General features: G+C 42.8%; 1 protein-coding gene across 2 annotated transcripts in view; it reads right to left on the reverse strand.

Annotated features, from left to right (window-relative positions):
* LOC127569055 (dedicator of cytokinesis protein 2-like) overlaps nucleotides 1-26939 on the reverse strand; it is a 528829-nt gene that overhangs the window by 101088 nt on the left and 400802 nt on the right. For both annotated transcript variants that reach the window (XM_052013336.1, XM_052013337.1), the window contains exons 31-36: nucleotides 23412-23512; nucleotides 16863-16921; nucleotides 14922-15070; nucleotides 10680-10765; nucleotides 8028-8184; nucleotides 1482-1522 (exon numbers count right to left, since the gene is read on the reverse strand). In XM_052013336.1, the coding sequence (XP_051869296.1) occupies nucleotides 1482-1522; nucleotides 8028-8184; nucleotides 10680-10765; nucleotides 14922-15070; nucleotides 16863-16921; nucleotides 23412-23512 (593 nt within the window). The remainder of the gene's footprint in view (nucleotides 1-1481; nucleotides 1523-8027; nucleotides 8185-10679; nucleotides 10766-14921; nucleotides 15071-16862; nucleotides 16922-23411; nucleotides 23513-26939) is intronic.

Raw genomic sequence — 26939 nt, forward strand, 5'->3', positions numbered from 1 at the left:
TACATGCACCTGTCTACATCAATGGTGCTGAGGTCAAGAGGGTTGAGAGCTTCAAGTACCTAGGAGTGAACATCACCAGTAGCCTGTCCTGGTCCAACCACTTAGATGACACGGCCAAGAAAGCTCACCAGCACCTCTACTTTCTCAGGTGGCTAAAGAAATGTGGCATGTCCCCTTTGACACTCACCAACTTTTATTGATGCACTATAGAAGGCATCCTGTCTGGATGCATCATGGCTTGGTATGGCAACTGCTCTGCCCAGGACTGCAAAGAACTGTAGAGAGTTGTGGACACATCCCAGCGCATCACAGAAACCAGCCTCCCCTCCTTGGACTCTATCTTTACTTCTCGCTGCCTTGGTGAAGCAGCCAGCGTAATCAAAGACCCCACCCACCTGGGTCATTCTTTCGTCTCTCCTCTCCCAACAGGCAGAAGATACAGGAGCCTGACGGTACATACCACCAGACTCAAGGACAGCTTCTATCCCACTGTGATGACTATTGAACGGTTCCCTTATATGATGAGATGGACTCATGACTTCACAATCTACCTTGTTATGACTTTGCACCTTATTGTCTACCTGCAATGCACTTCCCTGCAGCTGCGACAATTTACTCTGTATTCTGTTATTCTTTTACCCTGTACTACCTCAATGCACTATGTAACGAATTGATCTGTGTGAACGGTATGCAAGACATGTTTTTCACTCTATCTCGGTACCAGTGACAGTAATAAACCAATACCAATACCAGTAGAGTATGGAGCATGGAAACAGACCCTTTAGCTCAACTCATCTATGCTGACCAAGATATCTACCTGAGCTATTCCCATTTGCCTACATTTGGTGCATGTCCCTCTAAATCGTTGCTTCAATACACCTGTCCAAACGTCTTTTAAACATTGTAATTACACCTGCCTCTACAGCTTCCTCTGGCAGCTTGTTCCATATATCCACCATCCTCTGTGTGAAATAGTTGCCCCTCAGGTCCCTTTTAAATTTTTCCCCTCTCACCTTAAACCTATGCCCTCTAGTTTTAGACTCCCCTACCCTGGGAAAAAGACTGTGACCGTCCACCTTATCTACGTCGCTCATGATTTTATATATCACTATAAGGTCACCCCTCAACCTCCTGTGCTCCAGGGATAAAAGTCTCCAGACACGGAGAAATGCCACTTGCAGATTCTGCATTTCAATGGATCAAGTAAGGACTAAAGAGACATGTTTCAGGTTCAGTCACAGTCTGCAAAGGTGCAACAGTACATGATTGAGTCTGTCATCAGCTAAGATTTTGATTACTTCCTTTTGATTACTCAATATTTTACTTTGCCCCAAATTTGCATTTTAAAATAATGTGCAGCTCTTTAACAGCAAACGTTTACTTTTCACCTTGCCTCAGAAAAAATGCCTCAAGTGAAATATGACTCTACAACGCTGACCTTATTAAGAAAAAAGATCACATGGTCTCAAGGACCCACGTACCTTATGTACATCTCTTCCCGATTAATATCCTTGTAGAAATTCTGTGGACACAAACAAAAACATCTGTTTACTTAAACAACACACACAACATTAAATAGCATTAAAATAGAATGTAAATAGATGCTTGACGGTCAATGTGCACTGGACCAAAAGACCCGCTTTCTGTGTTCTAGACACTATGACCCCAAAATATTGCAGGAAGATTCTGTCACCCAACAGGATCAGGACAATGGCCTGTCTTAAGATTAGATCTGGAAATAATGAAGGCAATCTATTGCTTTTCTATGATACTTTCATCAGAAGCTGAACCTGAACACTTCTTGCCATCCCCTTGCAAATGGAGAGAGATGTTGGGTGAGGGGAGAGGGAGCCGAATAGGGGACTTCAACCTCTGAGTATTGCTCTGAAAGTAGAAAGGGTGAGGAAGAGAAAGGACAGGGGTAAAGGAGCGAGTTTGACAGGAGACTATGGGACAACAAAGCCACTGTCAGTGCAGGGGAAATGGTGGAAAAATCCCAGTGGCTATGTGGTCGACACTGAAAGTGTCATTACTGTGTAGGTGTAGGTGCTGGTTTATGAAAACAAAAAGTAGTGAAACCCCAAAGCATCTGAAAGGAGTTCAACAAGGTCCCACACAGGAAGTCAATCAACAAGATTATAGTATACGGAATTGGGGGTGATATACTGACATGGATTGAGAACTGGTTATTGGACAGAAAGCAAAGTGGGAATAAATGGATTATTCTCAGTCGGCAGGCTGTGACTAGTGGGATATCAAAGGGACTGGCGGTTGCTCTTCACAATCTATCTCAACAAGTTGGATGAGGAGATGAGGTGTTATACTTCCAAGTTTTCTGGTGATACAAAACTAGGTGGAGTTGTGAAACAAGCGAGGAGGATATAGAGAGGCTTTAAGGGGATACAGACAAGCTGAGTGAGTGGGCAAGAACACAGCAGATGCTACACAATGAGGAAAAATGTGAAGTTGTCCACTTTGGACAAAAGAAGAGGTTATTTGCTAAATGGTGAGAGACTGGGTAATGTTGATGTTCAAAGGGACCCAGGTTATCTTGTGGACAATTCACAAAGTACCAAAGCAAGGAATTATAAAGGTAAATGGTATGTTGGCTTTGATTCCAGAAGGATTTGAATACGAGAGTAGAGAAGTCTTACAGGGCCTTGGTGAGATCGCAGTTGGAATATTAGGTACAGTTTTGGTCTCCTTGCCTAAAAAAGGATACACTTGCCATAGAGGAAGTGCAGTGAAGGTTCACCTGACAACTTCCAGGGGTGACAAATTGGTCACATGAGGAGAAATTGAGTATACCAGGCCTCCATTATGTCAAGTTGAAGAATGAGAGGAGACCTCATTGAAACTTACAAAATACCTACACAGGCTGGATGTAGGGAGGGTGTCTCCCATGGACAAGGAGCTCAGAACCAGGGTTCACGGTCTCAGAATAATGGTCGGCCATCTGGGTGTGAGAAAATTCCTTCATGAAGAGGAGAAACAAGTGGTACGGGGATAGTGCAGGAAAATACCACTGAGGTAGATCAGCCATGATATTGATGAATGGTGGAACAAGCTCAAAGGGCTGAATGACCTACTGCTGTTCTGAATTTTTAGCTTCTTATGCTTTGATGTAACAGTAACTTGGACCCGATGGAACCCAGAGATGGGCTGTGTGTTGTGCACCTGTTTCACAGCAACAGAGTCTCCACCACACTGGAGCATCCAATAAAAACTTACTCTTTAACCAAGTTAATACCATGAACTTTGGGACCCCTTGAAATGCTGGAAGTAACAAACCCCATGGGAAAGTAACAGACCACACAAGGAATTGAAAACCTCACAGGGTAAGGACAAGCACCACAGAGAAAGGAGCCAGCACGTGGCCATAAATATTAGGAAGAGGCCCCTCCAAAATCCAGAGGGTCTTTTCATAAAACCTATAAGTGCTCAGTGAAAAACTGTGGATCCTGGCAATCATATAAAATAACCACATGTCTGTAACTGGCCAAGAAACAACATTCACCAGCACAACGTACAAACCACTATGCTTCGTAAATGAATTTCTAGACCAACAGTCTATTTTCCAAAAGAGTATTTGAGTACTGGCTAGGCTTTTTTTTTGACATTCTAGCAAGTTTAACACTCCTTTCACCGCTGCCAGTCTATTATATCAAGACTAATTACAACTGAATTCAAATTCTCAGTGTGTGGGATCAGATTCCTAAAATATGTGTTCCTGTTCTCCCTAACCAGTCTTGGCCTAAGGATTAGTTCGGGAGAATAGGGACACATCTCTTAGCATTCCAATCACTTTTAAGTGGCAAAATGCCACAGCTGGTCAAGGGACCCAGGTTCGATCCTGACCTCCAGTGCTGTCTGTGTGTAGTTTGCATGTTCTTATGCAACTGTGTGTGTTTCCCATGGGTGCTTCAGTTCTCTCCTACAACCCAAAGATGTCTGGTAGGCTAAGTGGCCACTGTAAGTTACCATAGTGCAGTCACATAGCAGGAAAATCAGGGGGAAGTTGGTGGACATGTGAGAGAGAACAGGTTACAGGGAAAATAACTGCAGGAATGGCACTGATGGGAATGCTCTAAGAGCCAACAGGAACTCGATGGGCCTAATGGCCCCCTTCTGTACTGCAATGAAAAATTAAAGAGGGAGCAAAGGTGAATGTGTAAAACATTACACTGTGACATAATGGATTGTATTACCTTCTGAGCTATTCTAAACTCTCCTTCAATTATTTAATTCAAGTTGTTGCCTCTCAAGATTAAATTAAACAAACCAGCTCCCTGATGTCAGATATTCATGCAGAAAACCTCCAACATGCATCATTATTAAAACATGCAGCTAGGTAATTAAGATCAGGTAGTTCATTGTGTTAATTCACTGATTGCCAGTTGGAAATTCAGCACCATAATGAAATGCTAAGTTATGCAAATAACAAGAATAAATACACTGTACAATCCTGGCTGGTAAAGCTCCAGAAACATTCTGTCAATTCACATGAAGGTTGGTTAGGGATGATTTGTCTCAAATGAAAGGGTGGTAAAATCTGACAGTATCTGACGGATCAAAGCTCCAAAGGGCTGGATATTTTCTTCCAACCATTGCTGAGCCTTGCTCACACCGTCTTCAACAGACCTCGGCTACTTTCAAATGTCTTCACTTGCCACCAAGTGACCAGCCTGCAGAGAAGGACCACCTTGAAGGCCTGAATTTTTCTCAGATACTCTTACTCTACAATATGATTCATTAGGAACTGACTGGTAATGAAGGTAATTGGCACATCCTTGCCACCCCCAACCTCACTGAGAGTGGTCCAAGACATGCCATCTTCTCATAGCTACCATTGGACAAGAGGTACAGAAGCCTGAAGTCCCACACCTCCAGGTTCAAGAACAGCTACTTCCCTTCAACCATTCAGATCTTGAACTAACCTGCACAACCCTAATCACTACCTCAGTAGGGCAAAACAATGACCACTTTGAACCCAGTGGAGTTTTTGTGTTCTATTTGTGTTCTTTCTTGTAAAAATTGTGTATAGTTTATGTTTAATTTATATTTTTCTTGTGAATGCTGCTTATATGATGTGAATGCTGTGATGCTGCTGCAAGTAAGATTTTTATTGCACCTGTGCACACATGTACTTGTGCATCTGACAATAAACTCAACTTTTGACATTGACCATCACAGTCTGGATGATGCCTAATTATCAAACCCCACTAGGCCCAGCATGGGCTTTGAAAATTAGGAAGAGGTCCACTCCCAAATTTAGAAGTGCCCAGCCTTGCCCCAAAGCAGAAGCCTTGTGATTTGAATACAAGTGTGCAACTGCTGAGACCTTGGTCTAGATAATAACATTTCTATCTTTTGAAGACTTGTGCAAAGTGATCTTGGCCTCTTCCTGTCAATGTCAGACAGTCTCAGTCCTTCCACAACTAATCAAAAGGGCCCTGGGGAACCCACCCAAGTCTTTCCAAAAGGATAGTGAAAGACATGGGGAGAGGGCAGGGGAAAGGGACAAACTGGACTGCCCTTGCATGGGGCTGGTATGGATTTAATGGTCTGAATGGCCTGTAAAGCTGTGACAATTCTATAATTTCTTCTCTCTGCTGCAGAGGCATGGTCGAAGTATCAAAAAGATGAATTTTAGGTCAGTGAGATACAACATCACCTGAGGACAACTCATACAGAATGTTGTCAAGGCCAGTATCTGTTACCTAGCAAGAGTGCTGATACGAAGTCTTGTATGAATGATAGTTTTGACTGATATTTCTAATTAAGAAAATGTTTAATCATATGACCTCCCACTTCCACCATTGGTAGTCTGGCATGTCTGTCCTCACTAGGCAAAACCTTCCCACACAAGGGAAAGTGCATGGATTAATTTGGACAATTTATAATGGCCTACTGACCCACACACCTTTGGGATGTGGGATCAAACCGGAGAAGCCAGAGGAAATCCATCTAGTCACAGGGAAAATGTACAAACTCCACATAGACAGCACCCAAGGTCAGGATTGAACCCAGGTCACTAGAGCTGTGAGACTCCTAATCAGAGACACAAAGGACTGCAGATGCTGGAATCTGGAAAAAACAAACTGCCGGAGGAGCTCAGTGGGTCAAGCAGCATCTGTGGATGGAAATGGACAGTTGATGTTTCAGGTCGAGGGTCCTAATTGGACTAATCTTAAGGATCCAAGTCTAAAGCATTCATATTCCTGATAGTAGCCTCCCTATGTCACTGAGTGCTTCATGTCAACATTGATGTTGTGTATCCAACCAACAGACCTTCATGAGTTGCAGGCAATTTTCTCTCAAATTATGAGTTGCAAATGTTAATAAGCCTCAATGTTCCTGATTTGGTGGGGTCTGAACAGCAAATAAGCAAGGATGCTAATGAATGTTATCTCCAGGTGCACCAGATTTGACCTAGACTGATTTACACCTTGAGGTTGAAGTGTCTTGGCTTCACAGACTGATAACTGGATGGTGTGGCCAGCAGGTTGCAGTTTGGACAGCTGAGATTTACAGAATTCTCTTCTTAGTGAGGACCCAATGATGTTACAGCGAAGCAAAACCAGTTCACAGGCTAAAGCTTGTAAATTGTTTGCTCACAACTTGACTGTTCACCTCAGGATTTAATGAATCTAAACATAAGGACTAATGAGCCAATGAAGCAACTTTCCTTCCCTGTTGGGAATGTCACTCTATTTCGCTCCATTTCCTTATCAGTATAACACATCTGTAATGATATGTTTGCCAAAATTTAATTTTTACACTAGTTTCCACATCTCTTCAGAATTGAGTTCTTACAGAGTGCTGATAATCACCGAGACTATAACAAAAAACATTCCCCTCTTCTGGAGAATTGTACAAGGTGATCTGGACCCCTTTTGACAATCTCCATCAATCCTCTCACCATTAACCAAGCAGGACCTGAACAAGTGACCCAAATCTTTCCAGGAGGATTGTCAACCTTTTGCAGGGCTGTTCCTAAGCAATGTTTCTTTCGTCCCTTGCTTACCACAATGCTTCTCCTGTGCTCGTAGAGTCATACAGCATGGAAACAGGCCCTTCAGCCACTAAGTCTGCACTGACTTAGTTCATCTCTGCCTCAGTTCATCTCTGCTTATCAAAACTCAATATATCCTTGGAGAGTACCATATTAACATATCTGGTATCTTCTATGGCAGTGTATAACATTGATTCAGATGCCACAGGGAACCCTATAGACCTTGTCCCACTTTCAGAAAATACATTATACCTTAACATTTTATTCTGTTCTAAAGCAAAACACCAGCTTGGATTTTGCATTGTGGTCAAACGTAAAATGTCCCAATGCCCTACACAAGAGTAGTCGGGCAAAGATTGTCACCAAATAAAAGGAGATATTAGAGAAGAGGGATACAGGAGACTGGAGATGCTATAATCTGGAACACCAAGCAATCTGCTGGAGGAACTCCACAGGTCAAGTAGCATCTGTGGGGGGTGGAAGGAAATGTCAACATTTTGGTTTGAGACCATGCATCAGGATTGAGAGTGGCGAGGGAAGATAGCCAGAGTAAAGAGGAGAGGGGGAAGGGTGATATAAGGGCCATAGGTGCTTGGTGGACCGAGGAGGAGTGAAGGATAATTGGCAGATGGAGCCAGGTAGGGGAGGGGTACAGGTGGAGTTGGGAGACAGAGGCAGGTGAGTGATTGGTGGAAGCAGGCAAAGAAAACAGAAGGGCAGATGGAGCCAGATGAGGAGAGGAGAGGGGCTGAAGCTGGAGACAGCTGCTGGAGGGCGATGTGGGAAAACAAAGGCAGGCTTTAATTAATTAGGGAAGTTGGTCTAAAGCTCAGTCACAGAGATAGAATAAAGAGGTATTGTAGAGAAAGAAGCAAAGAGGCTTTAGGAGGGAATTACAAAGCTTGGGGTCTGTATAGCAGAGCTGCCAAGAGTAACACAAAGAGAGTGAGATGGAAATGGCAGAGTGAAGGTATTGAGCAGACAAGCTGAAAGCAAAGCTCAGTGAACGTACCAGCAGGTTGACAGTGCAGCTCATGCGGTTTCCCCTGCTCTCATCGCTCATCACCAATCTGTAGTCCAGTAGTTTCTCCAGGAGACCCTTGACCAGGCTGACAAAGTGTTGCACTGACTTTGCAATGTTCGGATGTTTTGAAGCATATTCCAGAAGGCTAAAGAAAAGAATTACAGAGTCATGGAGTGGTGCAGCACAGAAACAAGCCCTTCAGCCCATCAAGTCCGCTCCGGCCATCTTTTACATTTACACCAAACCCACGCTACTCTCATTTTAATCGCAGGCACGGTAGTGTAGCAGTTAGCGTAACACTATTACAGCGTCAGTGACCGGGGTTCAATTCCAGCCGTTGTCCGTAAGGAGTTTGTACGTTCTCCCTGTGTCTGTGTGGGTTTCCTCCAGGTGTTCCGGTTTCCTCTCACATTCCAAAGATGTACGGGTTAGTAAGCTGTGGGCATGCTATATTGGTGCTGGAAGCGTGGTGACACTTGCAGGCTGCACCCAGAACACTCTGCACAAAAGATGCATTTCACTGTGTGTTTTGATGTACATGTAACTAATAAAGATACCTTATCTTCTCCCCATATTCTACCACTCACCTAAACATTAGGAGTGATTTACAGTGGCCAATTAACCTTTCAACGTGTACATCTTTGGGATGTGGAGGAAACAGGAAGGTGTGGCAGTCAGAGGGAGAACATGCAAACTCCACATGCAGAGGTCAGGACTGAACCCAAGTCTCTGAAGCTGTGAGGCAGCAGCTCTACTGGTTACTTTACTGTGCTAACTTAAGGCTGGTAAAGCACAGAACAGCTACCTTGAAGCTAAAGTGAGAAATAAGTCTGTCTGTATTATTTGTTTCATTATTCATTCCTGGGATGTAAACATCATTGGCAAGACAACAATGGGACTAATTCAAACTTTTTCCAGCTCATCTGCCCTGTGTAGCCTCAGCTGGGTGCATGGGAGAGGAGGCTGGGAGTAATTATGTAAAAGACCTACCAATACTCTGACTCTTAAAGTCTTTGTGAAGTCTGAAGCCCAGGGAATCTTACATTTTTACAGGACTGTTCTGAGGCAAATTTGAAACACACTAGAGGGAGTAGTGGGGTATGGCGCTGACATCCATTCCTTCCCCAGGGCTGCAGCAGGTGTAGGATTTGGGCTGACTTGACCTAACTCTGGCAAAGAGCCGAACCCCTGTAGGGAATTCAGCACCTAATGGGATGTGCATGGACACCAGTCAAGCACATAATCAATGGTCCAAGAGCCAAGTGTGCAATGCCAGCCATCTGAAGGGGAAAGACATGGTAGTATTACAGGGCTGACCCTTCATCACTGTTGACTTTGTCATAGAACATTAGTTTTACTTGGTCTTAACAATGCTTCAACATTCTCTGTCTCTAGTTACAGCCTTCCAGACCTCAAGTATTTTCCTCTGTCTATATTGTTGTTTAGCTTGATGCATGTGTAAGTCTGTCTCTATGCCTGTTGGTTGAAACTTGAACTTTTGAGGGAGTTTGCAGGAGTAGTCAGAAAAGTCAAAATAAGCCGATAATCTCCCCAGCAAATGACTGGTTATTGCCATCACTCCTAACACCAAGCTGATTTTGAGGACCATCAATGAAGCCAGGCATTAGCTGGGTAAGTTTTACAGTCCAGTGCAGCTTTAAATTGGGGGTGAATCCAGAGCCAAAGAAGCAGAGCATAAAGCAAAGATCTATTCCTAGAATATGGGAAGCTCAGCACTATTGGTCACTGAATCATAATACTTAACCCATTATGAGCAGGCAGCTTCAGATCGTCTTAGAACTTTTGGATTCTCGAATAGCATCCAGTTGGGTAAATTAAAGTTGCCAGAACTTATGGATTGACTGGGATCCTCCAGAAGATGAAGGTTAATCTCTGGACACTGCTTTGGTTAACTTTGGGGATACATTTTTTTTGTTTTTTTATATTTTTTGTTAGTTATAAAAATGTTAATAATATGATAAGAATCTTTCTGGTTGACAGTTAAGAATCATCCAGAGGAGTAACAAGGAGTCTGCATCACTGTGGCCCAGATATATGGATCAGGGGTTGGAAGTTAAAAAGTCAGGGATACACTTTGGAGAGTGGGAAGGAGGATTGGAGGTGATAGTATGGAAGACAGGAAAGTCAGTGGGTAGGAGCCCTGGGGAGAAATAGGAGCTTGGGAATAGGGAAGGCAAGGCATCAAAGGCCAGAAGATAGGTTATGTTCAAAAAGAAGTAAAATTTGCTCCAGTTTATTCATATGGCCTCCAATTCTGAATCCTTAATCCTCTCCTTCATCTGCAATTCATTCTATAGCCACCTCAGCAATCTCTTCCACAAGTTCATCTCCAGCCATCTTCACATGCCTTCCCTTTCACTCCACCATCAGCTCACTCTAAATCCTTGCTCCTCTCTTCAAAAGCTTTGCCAAATCTTGCCTTGTTGTCTGTGCTTGTGGCTCCTCCCTCCCTAACCCCCTCCCTACTGAATGCTTGCTGTTGAATGATCGACAGAAATACTGGCTGTCTAGTTCTGTTTTATTTTTTGCTGAAATGTCGCAGGCCCATATTGTTTAGCTTGATGCATGTGTGTGTGTCTCTCTCAATGTCTTGAAATTTCTAAATGGACTAAATCTTACATTGTCTGGAAGAGCTGCATGTATTGTTCATCACCACATCCACCTTCCACCGCATGATCCAATTTCAAGATGATCTCATCTTCGAACTGTTAAAAAGATCATTGGTTACTCAGGATATCCCAGATGGCAATGAGTAAAGTAGAAGAAAAGTATCTGTGAAAACAATTTTTTGAAAGGAGGAACACATTCTGACCAGTAGAAGACATTTAAATGGTACAAAAATATTTCTCATTAACTCACATTATATTCCATTGGTCCCTATTAAGATTTTCCCCATATTTCGCTAGTATTTCGCAACTGTTACTTTTGGATTGGTTTCCAGAGTTTATACATCCAAGACCCTTCTTAACTTTCCCAGACAGCCTTATCAAGATGTCCTGAAGTTTCTGTCATGTTGATTGGCAGGAAAATCTTAAGCTTTGAACACACACAACCAATAAGAAAGACCAGATGTCCATCCAGGCCTCATCGAATAAACATCAACCCCTGTTTCCTTTTGGACTCATCACAGGTTCTTCTGATTTCCAATTGATTCCAGAATTTCCCTTGCTCCCTGTGATATCCAGATGGTGGTCTTACAGTGGATTGTTTTCTTTGGGATGTGGTCATTGTTGGCAAGGCCAGCATTTATTGCCCATCCTTAACTGCCCCTGAGATGGTAATGGTGAGTCACCTTTTTGAATTGCTGCTGAAAATCTTCCTGCACTGTGTTATGGAGGGAGTTCCAGGAATTACATAGAATATAGAACAGTACAGTACAGGAACAGGCCCTTCAGCCCATAATGTTGTGCCAATGACACCTAATTAAGATAATCCTCTCTGCCTGCACATGGTCCATATCCCTCCATTCTCTGCATATTCATGTCCCTATCTAAGGCCCCCTTTAATGCCTCTGTATCGTATCTGCCTTCGCCATCACCTCTGGCAGTGCATTCCAGGCACCCACCACTCTATGTAAAAAAATATGTCCCACACATCTTTCCCCCTTTCACTTTAAATGCATACCCTCTTGTATTGGATATGTCAATCCTGGGAAAAAGATACCAGCAGACTACTCTATCTATGCCCCTCATAATTTTACAAACTTCAATCAGGTCTTCCCTCAGCCTCCACCTCTCCAGAGAAAACAACCCAAATTTGTCCAACTCCTCTTATAGCATACGCCCTCTAATCCAGGCAGCATCCTGGTAAACCTCTTCTGCACCCTCTCCATAGCCTCCACATCCTTCCTATAATGGTGTGACAAGAACGGAATGCAATACTCCAGAAACAGCCTAACCAGTGCTTTATAAAGCAGCAATGTAACTTGAGTCTTGATCTCAAAGCCTCGACTAATAAAGGCAAATTTGCATTCACCTTCTTTTCCACCCTATCAACTTGTGCAGCCACTTTCAGGGAGCTGTGGACTTGCTCCCCAAGATCCTTCTGTACATCAATGCCGTTAAGGGCCCCGCCACTAACTATGTACTTTTCCTTTACAGTTGATCTCTCAATTTAGTATCAGTGATGATGAAGGAATAGCAATGTATTTCCAAGTCAGGGTGGCCTTTGACTTCGAATTGGATGGAATGTGCAGGTGGGGGTGTTCCCATCCACCTGCTATTTTGTCCGCCTTGGTTGTGAGTTTGGGGCATCAGTCCAAACATTATTCATCATTGGTTTGAACCTTTGTCCAACTGTCAGGATCACAGCTTCCTTATTCAATTCTGGAAATCTTAGCACTGGTGGACCTTTCAGCCCATTGTTTCTGTGCAATTGGTTGTCAACTGGAGCCAATGTGGGACTTGCAAACTCTGCCAGGATGGGTGGGTGGGTAGTCTGCAAAGTGGTGAACACCTTCTGCTCTTTACACTAGGAACGGGACTCGAAGTTCTAATCCCATTGCAAATGCTCCTTCTCTATTTTAACCCACCATGGGCCAGAGATTCCCAGGAGTCAGTGAGGATCTTGCATATTTTCAAGGAGGTTTTGAAGTAGAATGTCTCTTGGAGTGTGAAATAAGGCATGAAAATGACATGCCTTGCCCATTATTTCCCACTGAATGTAACCAGGGCCTAGGTGGCCTAGGGAGAGGACGCTGATGTTATCTGGCCAATGAATTGGGAGGATTTTACGGAAACGGTGTTGGTTGTATCTCTTTGATGCTTTGAGGTGCCTGTTGCTCGGAAGCGCACAGGATGAAGGGGAACAATGATGCAGGGTAGACCATGATCTTTCTGCTGCGTTTGAGGTCTTAATCTTTTCCTCAGGGGGCCAAAAGCCATGCTGGGGCACTGAAAGTGATGGTGAATTTCTTCATCAATGTCCACTTTCATTATGAGGTGGCTCCTGAGATTTGGGAAGCAGTCCACATTCCCCAGGACTACTTTTGTTAGAGGTTGTGTTGTAACAGTGAGGTAGGCTGGTAGAGGACCTTTGTTTGTCGATGTTGCATGGAAGCCCAAATCTCTCATGTACCTCCGTGAACAAGCCAATGACGACCTTGCACTGGGTCTCTGTGTACTTAAGTGTTGTTCTTGAATCTTTCTCCTTAAGCGGTCCCTCAGTATCAAAGGTGACTTGCTTATGCTCCGGTTTAATGGGTTCTGAGGTGGCTAATGAGGTGAATGTGGGAAGCACAAACCCTTCTACAGATGGATCAAGAGGTGATTGATGGGACAGGAGGGTGGGCAGCATGTGAAGTGATGCACTCCTGTTACCGCACACGGTTTCTGTATGCCCCACTGCCTGGACTCAAGGTTCTCAATACCATCCCAAATGGTCCCCCTCCAGGGATTCCCAGGAGTCATTGGGTATTTTGCACTTCTTTGAGGCTTTGAGTTCATCCTTGAACCTTTCTCTTAAGCTGCCTGGTAATCTCTTCCTATGACAGTGTTCGGAATAGAGTGCAGTTCAATGACTGTCCTTGTGTAAGCAGGTTAAACAGTTTCCCCATAGTCCCATAGAGTAGCTCCCCTCCAGCAGGAAGCTTGGAGGGGATGTCCAGTGAGAAAAATTGAGGAAAGTGTTGGGGTGACGACGCAGCCTTACTTCACTCCAGTCTGTTCTGAGACTCGGTCTGTTGTGGACCCATTGGCCTTAGTTAAAGCAATGATAAAACTTATCAGACTGTTAATTAACTAATATCCATCAGTGTAGCAAATGCGCTGTCCTATGTTGTGACTATAAAACAACAGAGAGGCTGGAATATTTACAATGGGAGCACACCTCAACTGGCAAGTCACCTTTCAATATTCAAACATCTGTGGATGGCCCGAAGGGTTCTGAGCACAATACCCTAGACACTCAAAATATAGTTATTTTATTAGTGTTGAGGGGTGGTTTCCTGGATGTACAAACACTTCAAATACTGATTGACAGAACAAATAGGTCTTGATGCATTAAGTGACAGGATGACTACCTAATCCCTTCCCTGCCCTCATCCTGAAAGTTTCAATGTGGGCCGATTAACATAGATATTCACTGATTGTTTTGCCCTGCGCAATTTACAATAGTGCAAAACCAGGTTGTCCCACACTCAATGGTTGGTTTCAATGTTCTTAAGGTATCAGTTGATGTTACATTGGGAAGAAGTTGTTTCTTTGAAAGCTGTTTCTCATTTGTGTTAATTGATTATTACTCCCATCCCAAACCTCCTGAAAGATGCTCCATGCCTAACGACCCCTAACATCCTATATGTGACTTCAGACCAGATTCCTAACTGACTCTTAATTCAGGGGTAGTTAGTGTTGGACAATAAATGCCAGCATTGCCCACATCCATCGAATGAATAAAAAAACGTCCTCAATTCAGTCCCTTTAAGTAAGATAATGACAACAGTGCATTGAATTCCACCTTCAAAATTCTATCCATTGACTGCAGTGAAATGGATCTCAGAGGACAATATTACTGTACTGCACGATTTTTAGACAAGAAATTGTGCACCTTCCTGTGATCATTAAATATGTGTTCAGTAGAGTGCATTATCATCCATCACTATTTCTTGTGTCCACAGGCACCAGCTATGTTGTGCTTGTCCAATTCTAATTCTCGATAGCCACCCTTATGTTGCAACTATAATGGATAAGTGTTACATGAGCATTGTTCCATCTATTCCACCCACCACCAGCCCCACCTCCCTCCTAAAGATTCTGTTTAGCAGGCAAAAGTTCTTGCCTCTTTAACTATCTTGTGGGTTTAAACTGCTCTGGGCTTACTGCCTTGTGAAGGTTTGTGCATGATCATTCATCCCCCCCTGCATACCTTCCTGAAGTTATTGAACACAGAGTACTCGCAGAGCATCATGTCAAAGAAGATCGGGATCGTGGCCTTGCGAAGTTCAACCTCTGGAATCAGGGTCATTTCTAGGATTGGACCGACCATCTCCGGGATGAAGTGGATTTTGTTCTGTGCTGTCATTTAACATGCAAATAAAAACTAATTAGTGAAGTGGATGCCTGAAAATATTCCTTATTGCAAACCAAACCCTGAAGAGCAGAAGAGTGTAGATGCTGGAAATCTGAAATAAAAAAACACAGCAAACAATGGAAACACTTAGCAGGTCAAGCAGCATCTGTGGACAGACAAACAGCCTGACCTGCTGAGTATTTGCAGCAATTTTCTAATTCGGAATCTGTCAAGCTATGAGACTTCTGAATGGACCTCATATACGATAAAGTTGAACTCTTGATCTCCTGATCTACCTCGTTATGGCCCTTACATTTTACTTGTCTACCTGCACTACACTTTCTTGGTAACTCTAACACAATATTCTGCATTCTGTTCTTTTTTTACCTTTTTGTACAACCTCGAAGTACTTATGTATGGAATGATCTGCCTGGATGGCATGCCAACAAAAGCTTTTCACTGTATCTAGGTACATTTGACAATAATAAATCAATAAGTTCACTAACGGAACTAATTTGAATAGCCTATTCTATTTATTTTTTGTTGCTAACTTTCTTCCCTCCTATCCTGAAGCCTCAGTCTCTGGGTGTGGTTGATTAATGTCTGGGTAGCCTGAGAGACAAAACCTCAAGTGTGATTTAGTTTAGAGGACCACGATCAGTGTGGAGAGACCGCAGCAAACTCACATCCTGTCCTCCTCATACCCATTTAAGGATGCTTTCCAGAAAGATAGCAATCGGAGTGGAAAATGGCCAGGGTGGGTAAAAACCTTAGCCCAAAGGGTTCAGAGATAAGAATTCTAATTGAGTGTTTACCCCTTTCTAGCTCAATGGCAGTCAGGCCATGTCTAATGTCCAATTTCCATCAATGTCCTGCCTCAGAAAGGTATTAGTGTGACAGATGCAAATGACCTAAATGGGTAATTACAAACTCGGTGAAACATTGGACAGAGTGTTCCTGTGGAAGGTCCTACAGTCAATTTGCATCAACAATGAATGCCCAATGAAAAGCCACAGGGCTTCCCAGTTGGAAAGATCTATCATTCAATCATTGCATAGTAGGCCAATTTCAGGGTTTAGATGATGCCCAGTTCTTTAGCACAAGAAACCCACATTGCCATGTGTTGTAGATCAGACCTTCCACATGTTGTGCACAGATCAGATTTCTGGAAAGTGCAGAGGAAAGGAGGTTTGCATCAGGGTGCTGGGGTGAATCAGGATGTCAGTTAGTGGGGTGGTGGAATAAAAACATTAAGGGTTGGATTAGGTCAATGGGAGTGACTACTGAGGGTGAGGGTCAGGCTCAAAATTGAAGGAAACTTTACAATAAGCATTGAGGTCACATTCAGAGGAAGGTGAGGGTGATGAGTGAGAGTGGGGTGGGTGGAAGAATTGATGGAGGGAGCACCATCACCACAGTTAAGTAAGTAAATATGTAAATAAGAGTTAAAGAGCTCTCTAGTGCTGGACTCAGTGCTCTCTGTCATTCTCATGCAGGTCATTTTAAACAAAGACCAAAGTAGACCTCACATATACCACGAAGACTTATGGTCAACACCATCCCCAGGCTTTGCATGTGTAATTAAAGGTCATAAAAGTGGCTTTGAGGCACATATTGCAAGTCACGGTGCCAACATACGTGTCTGCATGCATCAGCACATCTGTTACACCGTGGATCCGTAAGGAATATCACAGATATTGTGCATCTCGTAACAAGTCCCTGATTTTGCTAAACAATTTTTTTTTGTTTATTAAAGCTGTATCAAGCAGAATTTCTAGGCCATAATCTTTCACTCACCAAGCTCGTACCACATGTCACGAATATCAAACCCAATCTGACGCCTCATGTCCCCGTACCTGAAAAAACATGGAGCATTTTTATTTTTAAATTGTATAACAGCCAAAATTTGTAACTAAAAATATTCCTTCCACATAATCACTCACACCTCCAAACCTTCGGAGGAAACATTACAGAACAACACATGGGGACAAGCTAGATAGTTACCCTGGAGTGCTGATTTATTTACCAATGACTTTTTTACAGGACAATTGGGGGAAAAAAATCTACTCAGTCTCAGGATAAAAGGTCATCCATTTAGAATTGAGAAAAAGGGAAATTTCTTCACTCAGAGGTGCTTGTCTTTATAATTTCCTATTCCAGAGGGCTAATCAATGCTGAGCATATTCCAGCTGAGACTGAGAGGTTTGTGAGCTGACAGACGATGGAGGAATCAGCTGGGAAAGTGGAGTTGAGTTCGAGGATCAACCATGGAGGAGCAAGGTTAATGGTTCTACTCCTGCTCCTACTTTCACATTCTCCTCACCCATTCTTGTCTTCCTCTCAACTACAGTAGGCTCTCAATCTCTTTGCCCAGTCAAAAGATAGGAATGGTGAGACAGAGGAAACTATCCAAAGAACTGATGAGATTTGGAGGGTCAACTCAATGGCCTCTGAAACAAGCGTGAAGATCAAGATGCTCCATTAACGAAAAGTCACAGAGTCATACCACACAGAGACTGGCCCTTTGGTCAACCATGTCCATGTTGACAATCAAGTACCTGGCTATACTAATCCCATTTACCAGTTCTTAGTCTGTAGCCCTCCATGCACTGGTGATTCAAGTGTTCATCCAGATACTTCTTAAACATTGTGAATCCTAGTATCATAGAAGTATACAGCACAGAAACAGGCCTTTTCGGCCCACCTCATCCATGCCGACCATGATGCCTATCAACACTGATACCATTTGCTTGCATTAGGTTTGTATCCCTCTACATCCTTCCTATCTAAGTACCTAAGATTTTAAATGTTATAGTTGCATCTGCATCTACCACCTTCTCTGGCAGCTCATTCCAGATAACTACCAGCCTCTGTGTGAAAAACCTACACCTCAGATCCCCTTTACATTTCTCATCAAGACAGTGAACAAGGCTGATTATCAGATGGAATATAGTGTGCGTGACATTTATAAATAAATGACATGAAATATTTATTCTGTAGTAGCTTTTACTTTTTATTGTGCCCCAGCAGTTGCTGTGATGGTTAATGATAAAGGGCAAGTTAGGTATAAGAACATTGGTGATGTGAAATAATGGCTGGATTTAACATTATAACACTCGCATGGATCCTTCAGGCTGCCAGGGCCAGAAATATGTCTTCTAGTTTGTCTCCTTCCACCCATTTCTTCCTCTTCATCATGCTCCTACTCCTCACTGGAAAGCTGGTTCCAAGAACTGATGGGATGAGAATCTTGGTCGGCATGGACCAGTTGGGCCGAAGGGCCTGCTTCCGTGCTGTATGACTCTATGACTGGCCCCACACTAGTCAGTTAATTCAGCATGCAACAGACCACCATGGGTATTGCCACTTCCTCTTCCAAGCACTTCCAGTCTGGTCAAGGCAGCAGGAGTGATAGTTCAGCACATCATGGATAAGCCCTTCCATGTTTTGTGTCAGCATGGTATCCAGCGTAGACCGGAAGACCGGTCAACGTAGACCGTCAAAGCATAGACCGGAAGATGCCATTTCGTTTCAAGTGTAGATGGCACAGTGAATTAATGGAAAATAAAGACAGGGCATTGACCAAACAGGATTTCCTGCTACAGTCACCCACCATCATAGTGTTGAGGAAGTGAAATCCATCTTGGTTCTGGTCTAGACCAGTGTTAACATTTCGCACCTCACACAGTGGTTTGTTCAGTCAATGAAAAGTCATGGGAAGCCTGCTTTCTTTATCTATTAATATCGGGGAAGCTGCACTTAAGTGGAAGACTTCAGCAGGAATGTCCCTTGCTCATAACCTCACACAGCTTTTTCTTGCTGCTCTGCTCCCTGAACTCTGTGTGTTGTCATCATGTATTGTTGGGAGTCTTCCTTCCACCTCTTCCAGCAGCTTTTCTTGCTTTGTGAATCCTCTGCTTCTGCTCCAAGCCATACAGTTTGAATCAGTACACCTATTAATTCACTCACATTGGTGAACACTGACATACACAAAGGTGTCGAAGTCAGCAAAAAATCCGACAGCTACATCACTGCCTGAAGGTTTCTGAAACAACGGTAGAAAATCAGAAACAGTTGTAGACTTATCCAGAAGAAATTAACCAACAACTAAACATAAATAATAGCTTTAAATAGCGCTGCTAGGGAGATCCTTCCTGTTCTTGAACATGTACTGAGTCATTCAAAGTTAGGAGAAGGATTGGTTGGAGCATTAAGCTCTAAAATGACAGCACTGGAGTCATGATCTGCAGACGATGTATGCTTCCAGTGTGCGCATGTTAATGCCAAGCCTAATATGGGATCTGAACCAATTAGCACCACAAATGTCCACAAGCATATAGACACTATTTTGGGGATCCACAATCACTCACAGCATTTAAAAAAGGGGTTGCTGATCTGAATGTTGTGCTCTTAATCTCACACAATCACCCAAAGAACCTTGCATTCTTAAACTTGACTCAGACAGAGAATATGACCCAGTTCATCGAAATATTAAAGAGCAGCTTTAAGACTGTAATTATAAAACCGAGACTTGAGTCAGCTGTGATTCTGTGGTAATACTCTTGCCTCAGCATCAGAGTTTCAGAGGTTCAAGTCCCAGTCTGGGTTTATGAGCCAGTCCAGTACATGTCTGAGAGAGTGCCGCCCTGTTTGAGCTGGGGTCCTTGCACAAGATATCTGCTCTCCGAGGTGGTACTATTTTGAAATGGAGTTTTCCCTGGTGCCAGGGCCAATATTTGTAGCTCAAACATTGGCAGTGAAACAGATCATCTGCTTATCATCACAGTGCTATTTGTGAGACCTTGGTTTTTGCAAACTGACTGCCACTTTTATGATCTTACTAAAGTGATTACACTTCAAGTAAAGCACTTAATCGACAGTAAAGCAGTTCAGGACATCCTAAGGTGATGAAAGCCAAGGAATAAATCCAAGTCTCTCTTTTTCTTTGGAGCACTCATTAATAAACTTCGAGTCAGGTCAGTGATTGCAGCAATCCTGGTGATGTTCTGCCCACCTAATGAAATGAATGAAAGCCATGCAGAACTATCTGTGGGCCAGGAAAATGCACTCAAGTCTCAGTGGCCATACAAAATGCGAGTGGTTTGTGTTTACTCAGCACTTGGACTTGAACGAATATGAGCTAGGATCATTGGTTCACAAAAGGCATTCCTTAGCAACAGTCAACCGCAGGCAGCAAGGACAGTGAACTGTTCATATTAGTCCTTTCTAAGGACAGAGCGGTTGATTGACACTCCATCAATCAACAGCTTGTTATGTTGATAAGTTTCAGCCCTTTTTTGGCAAGTGTAAGTGTGCAAATGCATCAAGATGTTAAAAATAATGAGAGGTGTTACATGCATGAAGCAAAGGACAGAACAGCACAAGTTCATCACAAATTTACTAATCTGACATATCTCTTAATCTCTTGAATTTACTGGTAGTTAACACAAAATACAGTCTGTTGTACTGGTTAGTCAAGCAATCATTACCAGGACTGCTGCCTTCTTGGTATCAGGACTCAGAGTGATGTTGGACCATAGGCTAACCTTTAAGGACCACCTAAGGGAAGTAGCAAGCAATATGATGGCAAGGAGTTAACTGCTGTAGAAACTAGTAAGTAAGGGAGCTCCTGCATCAGAGCTGTGGACATCAATGATACGTACACAGCCGGGGAGGACTGTGCACCAGTGTGGGTCAGGTGCAGCCACAACCACCTTTTGATGTCTGACTCCGCATTGCAAAATAGTGCAAGAGTGGAAGACGTCAGCCCACTCCAACACCCAGGAGGTCTGTGCTAGGGAAAACGCAGCTCCCTCCCTCAACACACTGAGATACTGTAACCTTCTGTGAAATGCAACGGATCGAGGAAAATAAACCCCTTCCCATTCATGACCTCATCAATGCCCATCTATCAGTGTTTGAAGTCCATGATCCCCGCCTAAATCCAAGCACTCAATCTCCGGCAAGGTAACTCCAACCTTGGTGAGGCTCAGGCAGCCCAAAGGAGCTCACAAGATGTCAGAAACAAACACCCGACACAGAGTCCCTGGCTTTGGTCTCCCACAAGGACTACTGTCATCTCTGAAACTGCAGCTGCATAAATAATGGCTAGTGTGCACAACCGATGTATAAATAAAAATTCCCTGAAGACACCAGAGACTGCAGATACTGGAATCTGGAGCAACAATAAAATCTGCTGGAGGAACTCAGCAGGTTGAGAAGCATCTGTGGGGGTAGGGGGTGGGGGAGGTGGGGAAGGAATTGTTGACGTGTCGGGTCGATACCCTGCATCAGGACTGGTGCAGGATTTCAACCCAAAATGGCGATAATTCTTTCCCACCCCACAGATGCTGCTCGATCTGCTGAGTTCCTCCAGCAGGTTGTTTGTTGCTAAAAATTCACTGACATGGGAATGTGGTGATCAGGAACAGACTCTGAGACACAACGATCCAATGTGCAGTCCATGAATATGAAGGTGATATACTTTGCCATCTCAGATGCAATTATCTGTCTCCGTAAGCAATCATATTAATAGAATATTTAAAACCTCTGTCTAATTGTTGTAAGTTCCTCAGTCCTGGTATTCCTCTCTTTCAGCAGTACCAGTACTGAGGCCCTGCACATTATTTAAAGTGAGACGATAAATAATCCACTGGCGTGAGGGTTTTTGCACTGCCAAGCTTTAGACTGAGTACGCAGTCATGATGTGAGCAGGGATGAACATTGTGACATTTAGCTTGACCACCTAATGAGAGAGTATTTTTGTAAAACTCTGCTGATGTAGAATGAACAGACAGGGGAGAGTCATCACTGAGTAAAGCACCTGTCCAAGCTTTCTGCCTTAAAGCATAATAGCCTGGTGTTCTGTAGGTCATGTACATTGTTCAAACCCATGCCATTGTGGCTCATAAAAACAGAAGAAAATAGGAGCAGGAGTAGGCCACTCAGCCCCTTAAGCCTGCTCCGCCATTCAATATAATCATGGCTGATCTGTCCCAGGCTTCATCTCCTCCTCTGTGCCAGTTCCCCATCGCCCTTTAGTCCCCACAGCCCTTAATTCCCCAATCTTTCAAAAATGAATCCACTTTCTCTTTAAATAAGCCCCAGTGACCCAGCCTCCACAACCATCCAGGGTGGATAATTCCAGAGATTCACCACCCTCTGTGAGACTCATTTGCTTGTTTACCAAAGAACTTCAATGCCAGTAAATTTAGATTCTTCTGCAAATGAAAAATCTTAGTATTCTGATTTAGATTTAACAAGAACATGTATTAAAACTCACCTCACAGAGGTGGAATAGACAAAAATATCCCAAAAGGAAGGAATTAAGAGGGCGTGATTAAAAACTTGTTAACGTGACTGGCTTTAAAGAAGTTATTAAAGGAGAAACAACAGGTTAAGAAGGAGCATGGTTTAGTGAGGGATTCCAAAGTGTGGGCCATTCAACCATTCAGTTCTTGAACCAAGCTGCACAACCCTAACCACTACCTCAGTAGAGCAACACTATGACAACTTTGCACCTCGAAGGACTTTGTTTCTGTTGTCCTAATTGTGTTCTTTCTTGTATAATTTTGTATAAGTTATGTTGTTAATTTATGTTTCTCTTGTGAATGTTGTGTTTCTGATGCTATGTGCCTGTGATTCTACAAGTAAGTTTTTCATTGCACCTCTGTCTACTTGTACAGCATATGACAATAAACTCGACTTTCAAACTTTTGACGTGTCTGAGGACAGCACCTCCAAAGGAGAGGGGTCGAAGTGAAGGATGTAGGAAACCAAAGCAGAAAAAATAGAGAGAGCTTGAGGATGATGCAGGAATGGAAGAGGAGAACAGGGACAAGCCTATGGTAGGATTTAAACAAGTGAATGATAATGTTGAACTGGAAGTGTGGGAGGACTGAGTGCCAGTGAAACTCACCAAAAGCAGGAGTGACGAGCAACCAAGAGAGATTACGGACAACAGAGAGTTGGAGGAGGTGGGGTTACAGAGGGTGGAGGATTGGAGCAGGGTAGGTGAGTCAACTGATAGTCCACTATGAAGAGACAGTGCATTTTATCCACCAGCAAGCAAAAACACTGAAAAAAAATGTTTTATCAAAGTACACTGACTAACCCTTAAAATGGGATAAATCAGCAAATTACGGACTACACAAGTAGTGGAATTGGGTTTCTGATTCTCCAGAGCCCCTTGTATTCCACAGAGTGTGTTTTACACGCACAATGTGACTATTGTACATGGTCAGCAGGGAGACTTGACACTGAATGGTATTTCAAGAATATTTCTTTTCTGATTATTAAGGGTCATATCCAGGACTGAATAACACACCGTTAGAATACAACACTCACTTGTTCAAGATCTTGGTGCATTTAGCCTGAGAAAAGTGTTCCAGCTGCAGTGAATCTTGGGTAATGAAGACCACAGCCAGAAGAAAGTAGTTATTCCACAGCTACAGAGAAAAAACATTTTAAATCACACAGAATCATAATAAAAATGTCACTACATATCAAAAGCCATCACTACTTAAATAACACCTCAATGTTATAGCTTAGCCTGACATTTTAATTATTAAGAAAAAATTGGCATTTTTAAACAATATAATAAAACATGTTTAATATATGCAAGATCCTGTCAACCTAATTGTGCCAATAATTCTATTTTATATGTTTTATAAAAGATCTTTATACTTTGAACTATTCCCGGAATAATTCTTTTATAATGAGGTGACATAGTGGAACAGTGGATATCTGAAGAAATGTAGTCAGAATGCAAGAAGGAGCATAGTAACAACAACAAGCCATTCAGCCCCTCCAGTCTGATATACCCTTCAATTAGACTTACATCTCCAGTAAAAATGGTAAACACCAATGTACTCTGTGATTGAATGATGAGTGCTTATATCTCAGTCATTTAGGTGCCTTTGGATATTTAACATTATTACCTGCCAAATATTTGTCTTCATTCTGAAATTTTTAATTGACCTGGTTTTTACAGATTTTTGTAGTGAGACTTCCAGATATCTGCTAACCTCCGTGTCAAAGAGTCATAGAGTCGTACAGCACAGAAACGGGTTATTCTGCCCATCATTTCCATGCTGAACCTTTTGCCCATCTACACGAATCCCATTTGCCCCCATTAGGTCTGTATCCTTCTATGCCTTGCCCTTTCAAGTGTCCGTCTAACTGTCTCTTAAATATAGTGATTGTATCTGATGCCATCAGCTTCTCTGGCAATATGTTACAGACATCAACCACTCTCTATGTAAAATACTTTCCCCTCAGATCCCATTTAAAACTCCTTCCTCTTACCTTAAACATGCCTTCTTGTTTTTGATAAGCCTAACATGAGAAAAAGATTCTGACCACCAACCCTATCTACACCTCTTATAATTTTACATACCACTATCAAGTCACCCCTCAGCCTCCCTCCATCCAGGGAAAACAAGCCTGGCCTATCCAATCTCTCCCCACAACTGAAGTCCTCAAATTCTGCTGAATCTCCTCTGCACTCTCTCCAATGTAATCATATCCTTCCTGTAGTGTGGTGACCAGAACTGCACACAATACTCCAACTGAAGTCTAACCAACGTTTTATAAAGTAATGTCCCTATGTTTATATTCTCTGCCCCAACCTATGAAGGTTAGATGCCATATGTCTGATTTACCACCTGATCAACCTGTTTTGTCACTTTCAGGGAACGATGGACTTGTACCCCAAGTTCTCTTTGTTCATCAACATTCCTTTGCACCCTGGCATTTACTGTACATGCTATGCCATTAATTGACTTCCCAAAATACATCACCTCACACTTGTCTGGTTTAAATAACAATTTCCTGCCCTTTGTATTCCAGCTCATTAAAATACAAAATTCCATTAATTATTGGAAATGATTTCAATAACTTTCCATCCACTGGATTTTTTGTGCTTCCTGTCTGAACAAGGATTCTGAACTCTCTATGTCCCTTGCTTTGAAAGTTAGAAAATGTTTAAATCGGATGTAAAGTGCTGATAAAGGCACACAGGGGGGTGAGGAGGAGCTGTGGCGATGATTTGGACCTTACTGCCTGTGGAGATAGTAAAAGAAAAGTCAATCAGGGCTTTCAAGAAAGTAAATGTGCAAGCTCTTGAGAAAGAATGATTTGTGAGGCTTGCGAAGTAGACTGGAAGAATGGGATTGACAGGATCGCTCTTAAAAGAACCTGTACAGTCTCAATGGGTCGAAAGACCTTCCTCTGTAACATGACAATTTTTTAAAATTTTGAGATGCTACCTATCATTCTAAGGTCCAATGTGGATGGCTTTTCTACTTAATACTGAACTCTAGTTGCCACAGGTTTGCCTACTCAGTCTATCAATTCCCCTTTACAACTATCTGGCCACTTCAACAGCACTATTATGCTTCCTAAATTGGTATCAACAGCAGACTCAATCTTCCTTCATCTCTCTGTTCTTTCATCTAAGTTATTTATAAATATATTGAAATGCTGCGATCCCTTGTAGGCTCTGTTGGTCAATATTGATAATTTAGGTAAGTACTTTTTATCGCTCTCTGTCTCCACCTTCCACCCAATTTTCTACTCGCGTCAATAGGCTGCGTCTAATTCCCTGCTTTTATTTATTTCAATTGTGTCTTGTTTGGAGCCTTAATTGAATGCCCTCTGAAAATCCACATAAATGACATTAAACAGCATTGCATTATCTATCATGTTCGCGATTTACTGAGCAAATCTAACCAGGTTTGTTGTAAAAAAATTTTTAAAACTCCACATGTTGGAATTCTAAAATAAAAACATAAGATGCTTGAAATAGTCAGTAGGTCAGGTCGCTTCTGTGGGAAGAGGAACAGAGTTAACGTTTCAGGTTAAAGGGTCTGGTGAAGGGTGTTTAACCTGAAATGTTGACTCTTTTTCTCTTCCCACTGAAGTGGCCTGACCTGCTGACTATTTCCAGCATTTGCTGTATTTATTTCAGATTTGTGACAATGTCACCAGAATGGATGTTAGACAAAGAGACCCATGATATCCACTGTTTTCTTCTCTGCCCCCACCTTCTAATCCAAGGGGAAAATTCTGAATTGTAAGAGATTTGGAAAATTATGACTACAGCATCTACAATTTCCACTCTGACTTATTTTAACACCCCAGCATGGAAACCATCAGGGCCTTGGACATCTGTCAGTCTTCAGTTTCATTATTTTCTCCATTATCATTTTTAACTTGTGTTCATCTCCATCTTTGATTTGTCTCATCTCTCTTGCACACTGTTCTCTCCTCCTACATGGTATAGTCCGTCATCCTAATCTATCCACACATCCATCATGATCCACCCTCTCCCCTCCTCCACTCTGATCCACCGCAACCCCAGGCAGGCATGGTAGTGTAGCGGTTAGTGTAACGCTTTACAGCGCCAGTGACCCGGGTTCAAATCCGGCCACTGTCTGAAAAGAGTTTTATACATTCTCCCCTTGTCTGTGTGGGTTTCCTCTGGGTGCTCAGGTTTCCTCCCACATTCCAAAGACATACAGGTTAGGAAGTTGTGGGCATGCTATGTTGGCGCCGGAAGCATGACGACAGTTGCGGGCTGCCCCCAGAACACTATGCAAAAGGATGTATTTCACTGTGTGTTTTGATGTACATGTGACGAAGAAAGATCTTATCTTTTCCATCAATCAAAACTTTTCACCGCCTCAATCTACCCATGGCCCATTCTGATCTGTCTAACCACATCCCCTCACCCACCTGTGATCTCCTCCAACAGAACTATGCACACCCATCCAATCCATCCATATACTCATTCAGTGATCTACCCACAGCACCTCCCCGCAATCCCTCCACTATCTATCCCCTACCTTTTTCTGTTGTATTCACAGCCCTTCT

This window comes from Pristis pectinata, chromosome 4, assembly GCF_009764475.1.
Source record: "Pristis pectinata isolate sPriPec2 chromosome 4, sPriPec2.1.pri, whole genome shotgun sequence".
In the NCBI taxonomy this organism is placed as follows: Eukaryota; Metazoa; Chordata; class Chondrichthyes; order Rhinopristiformes; family Pristidae; genus Pristis; species Pristis pectinata.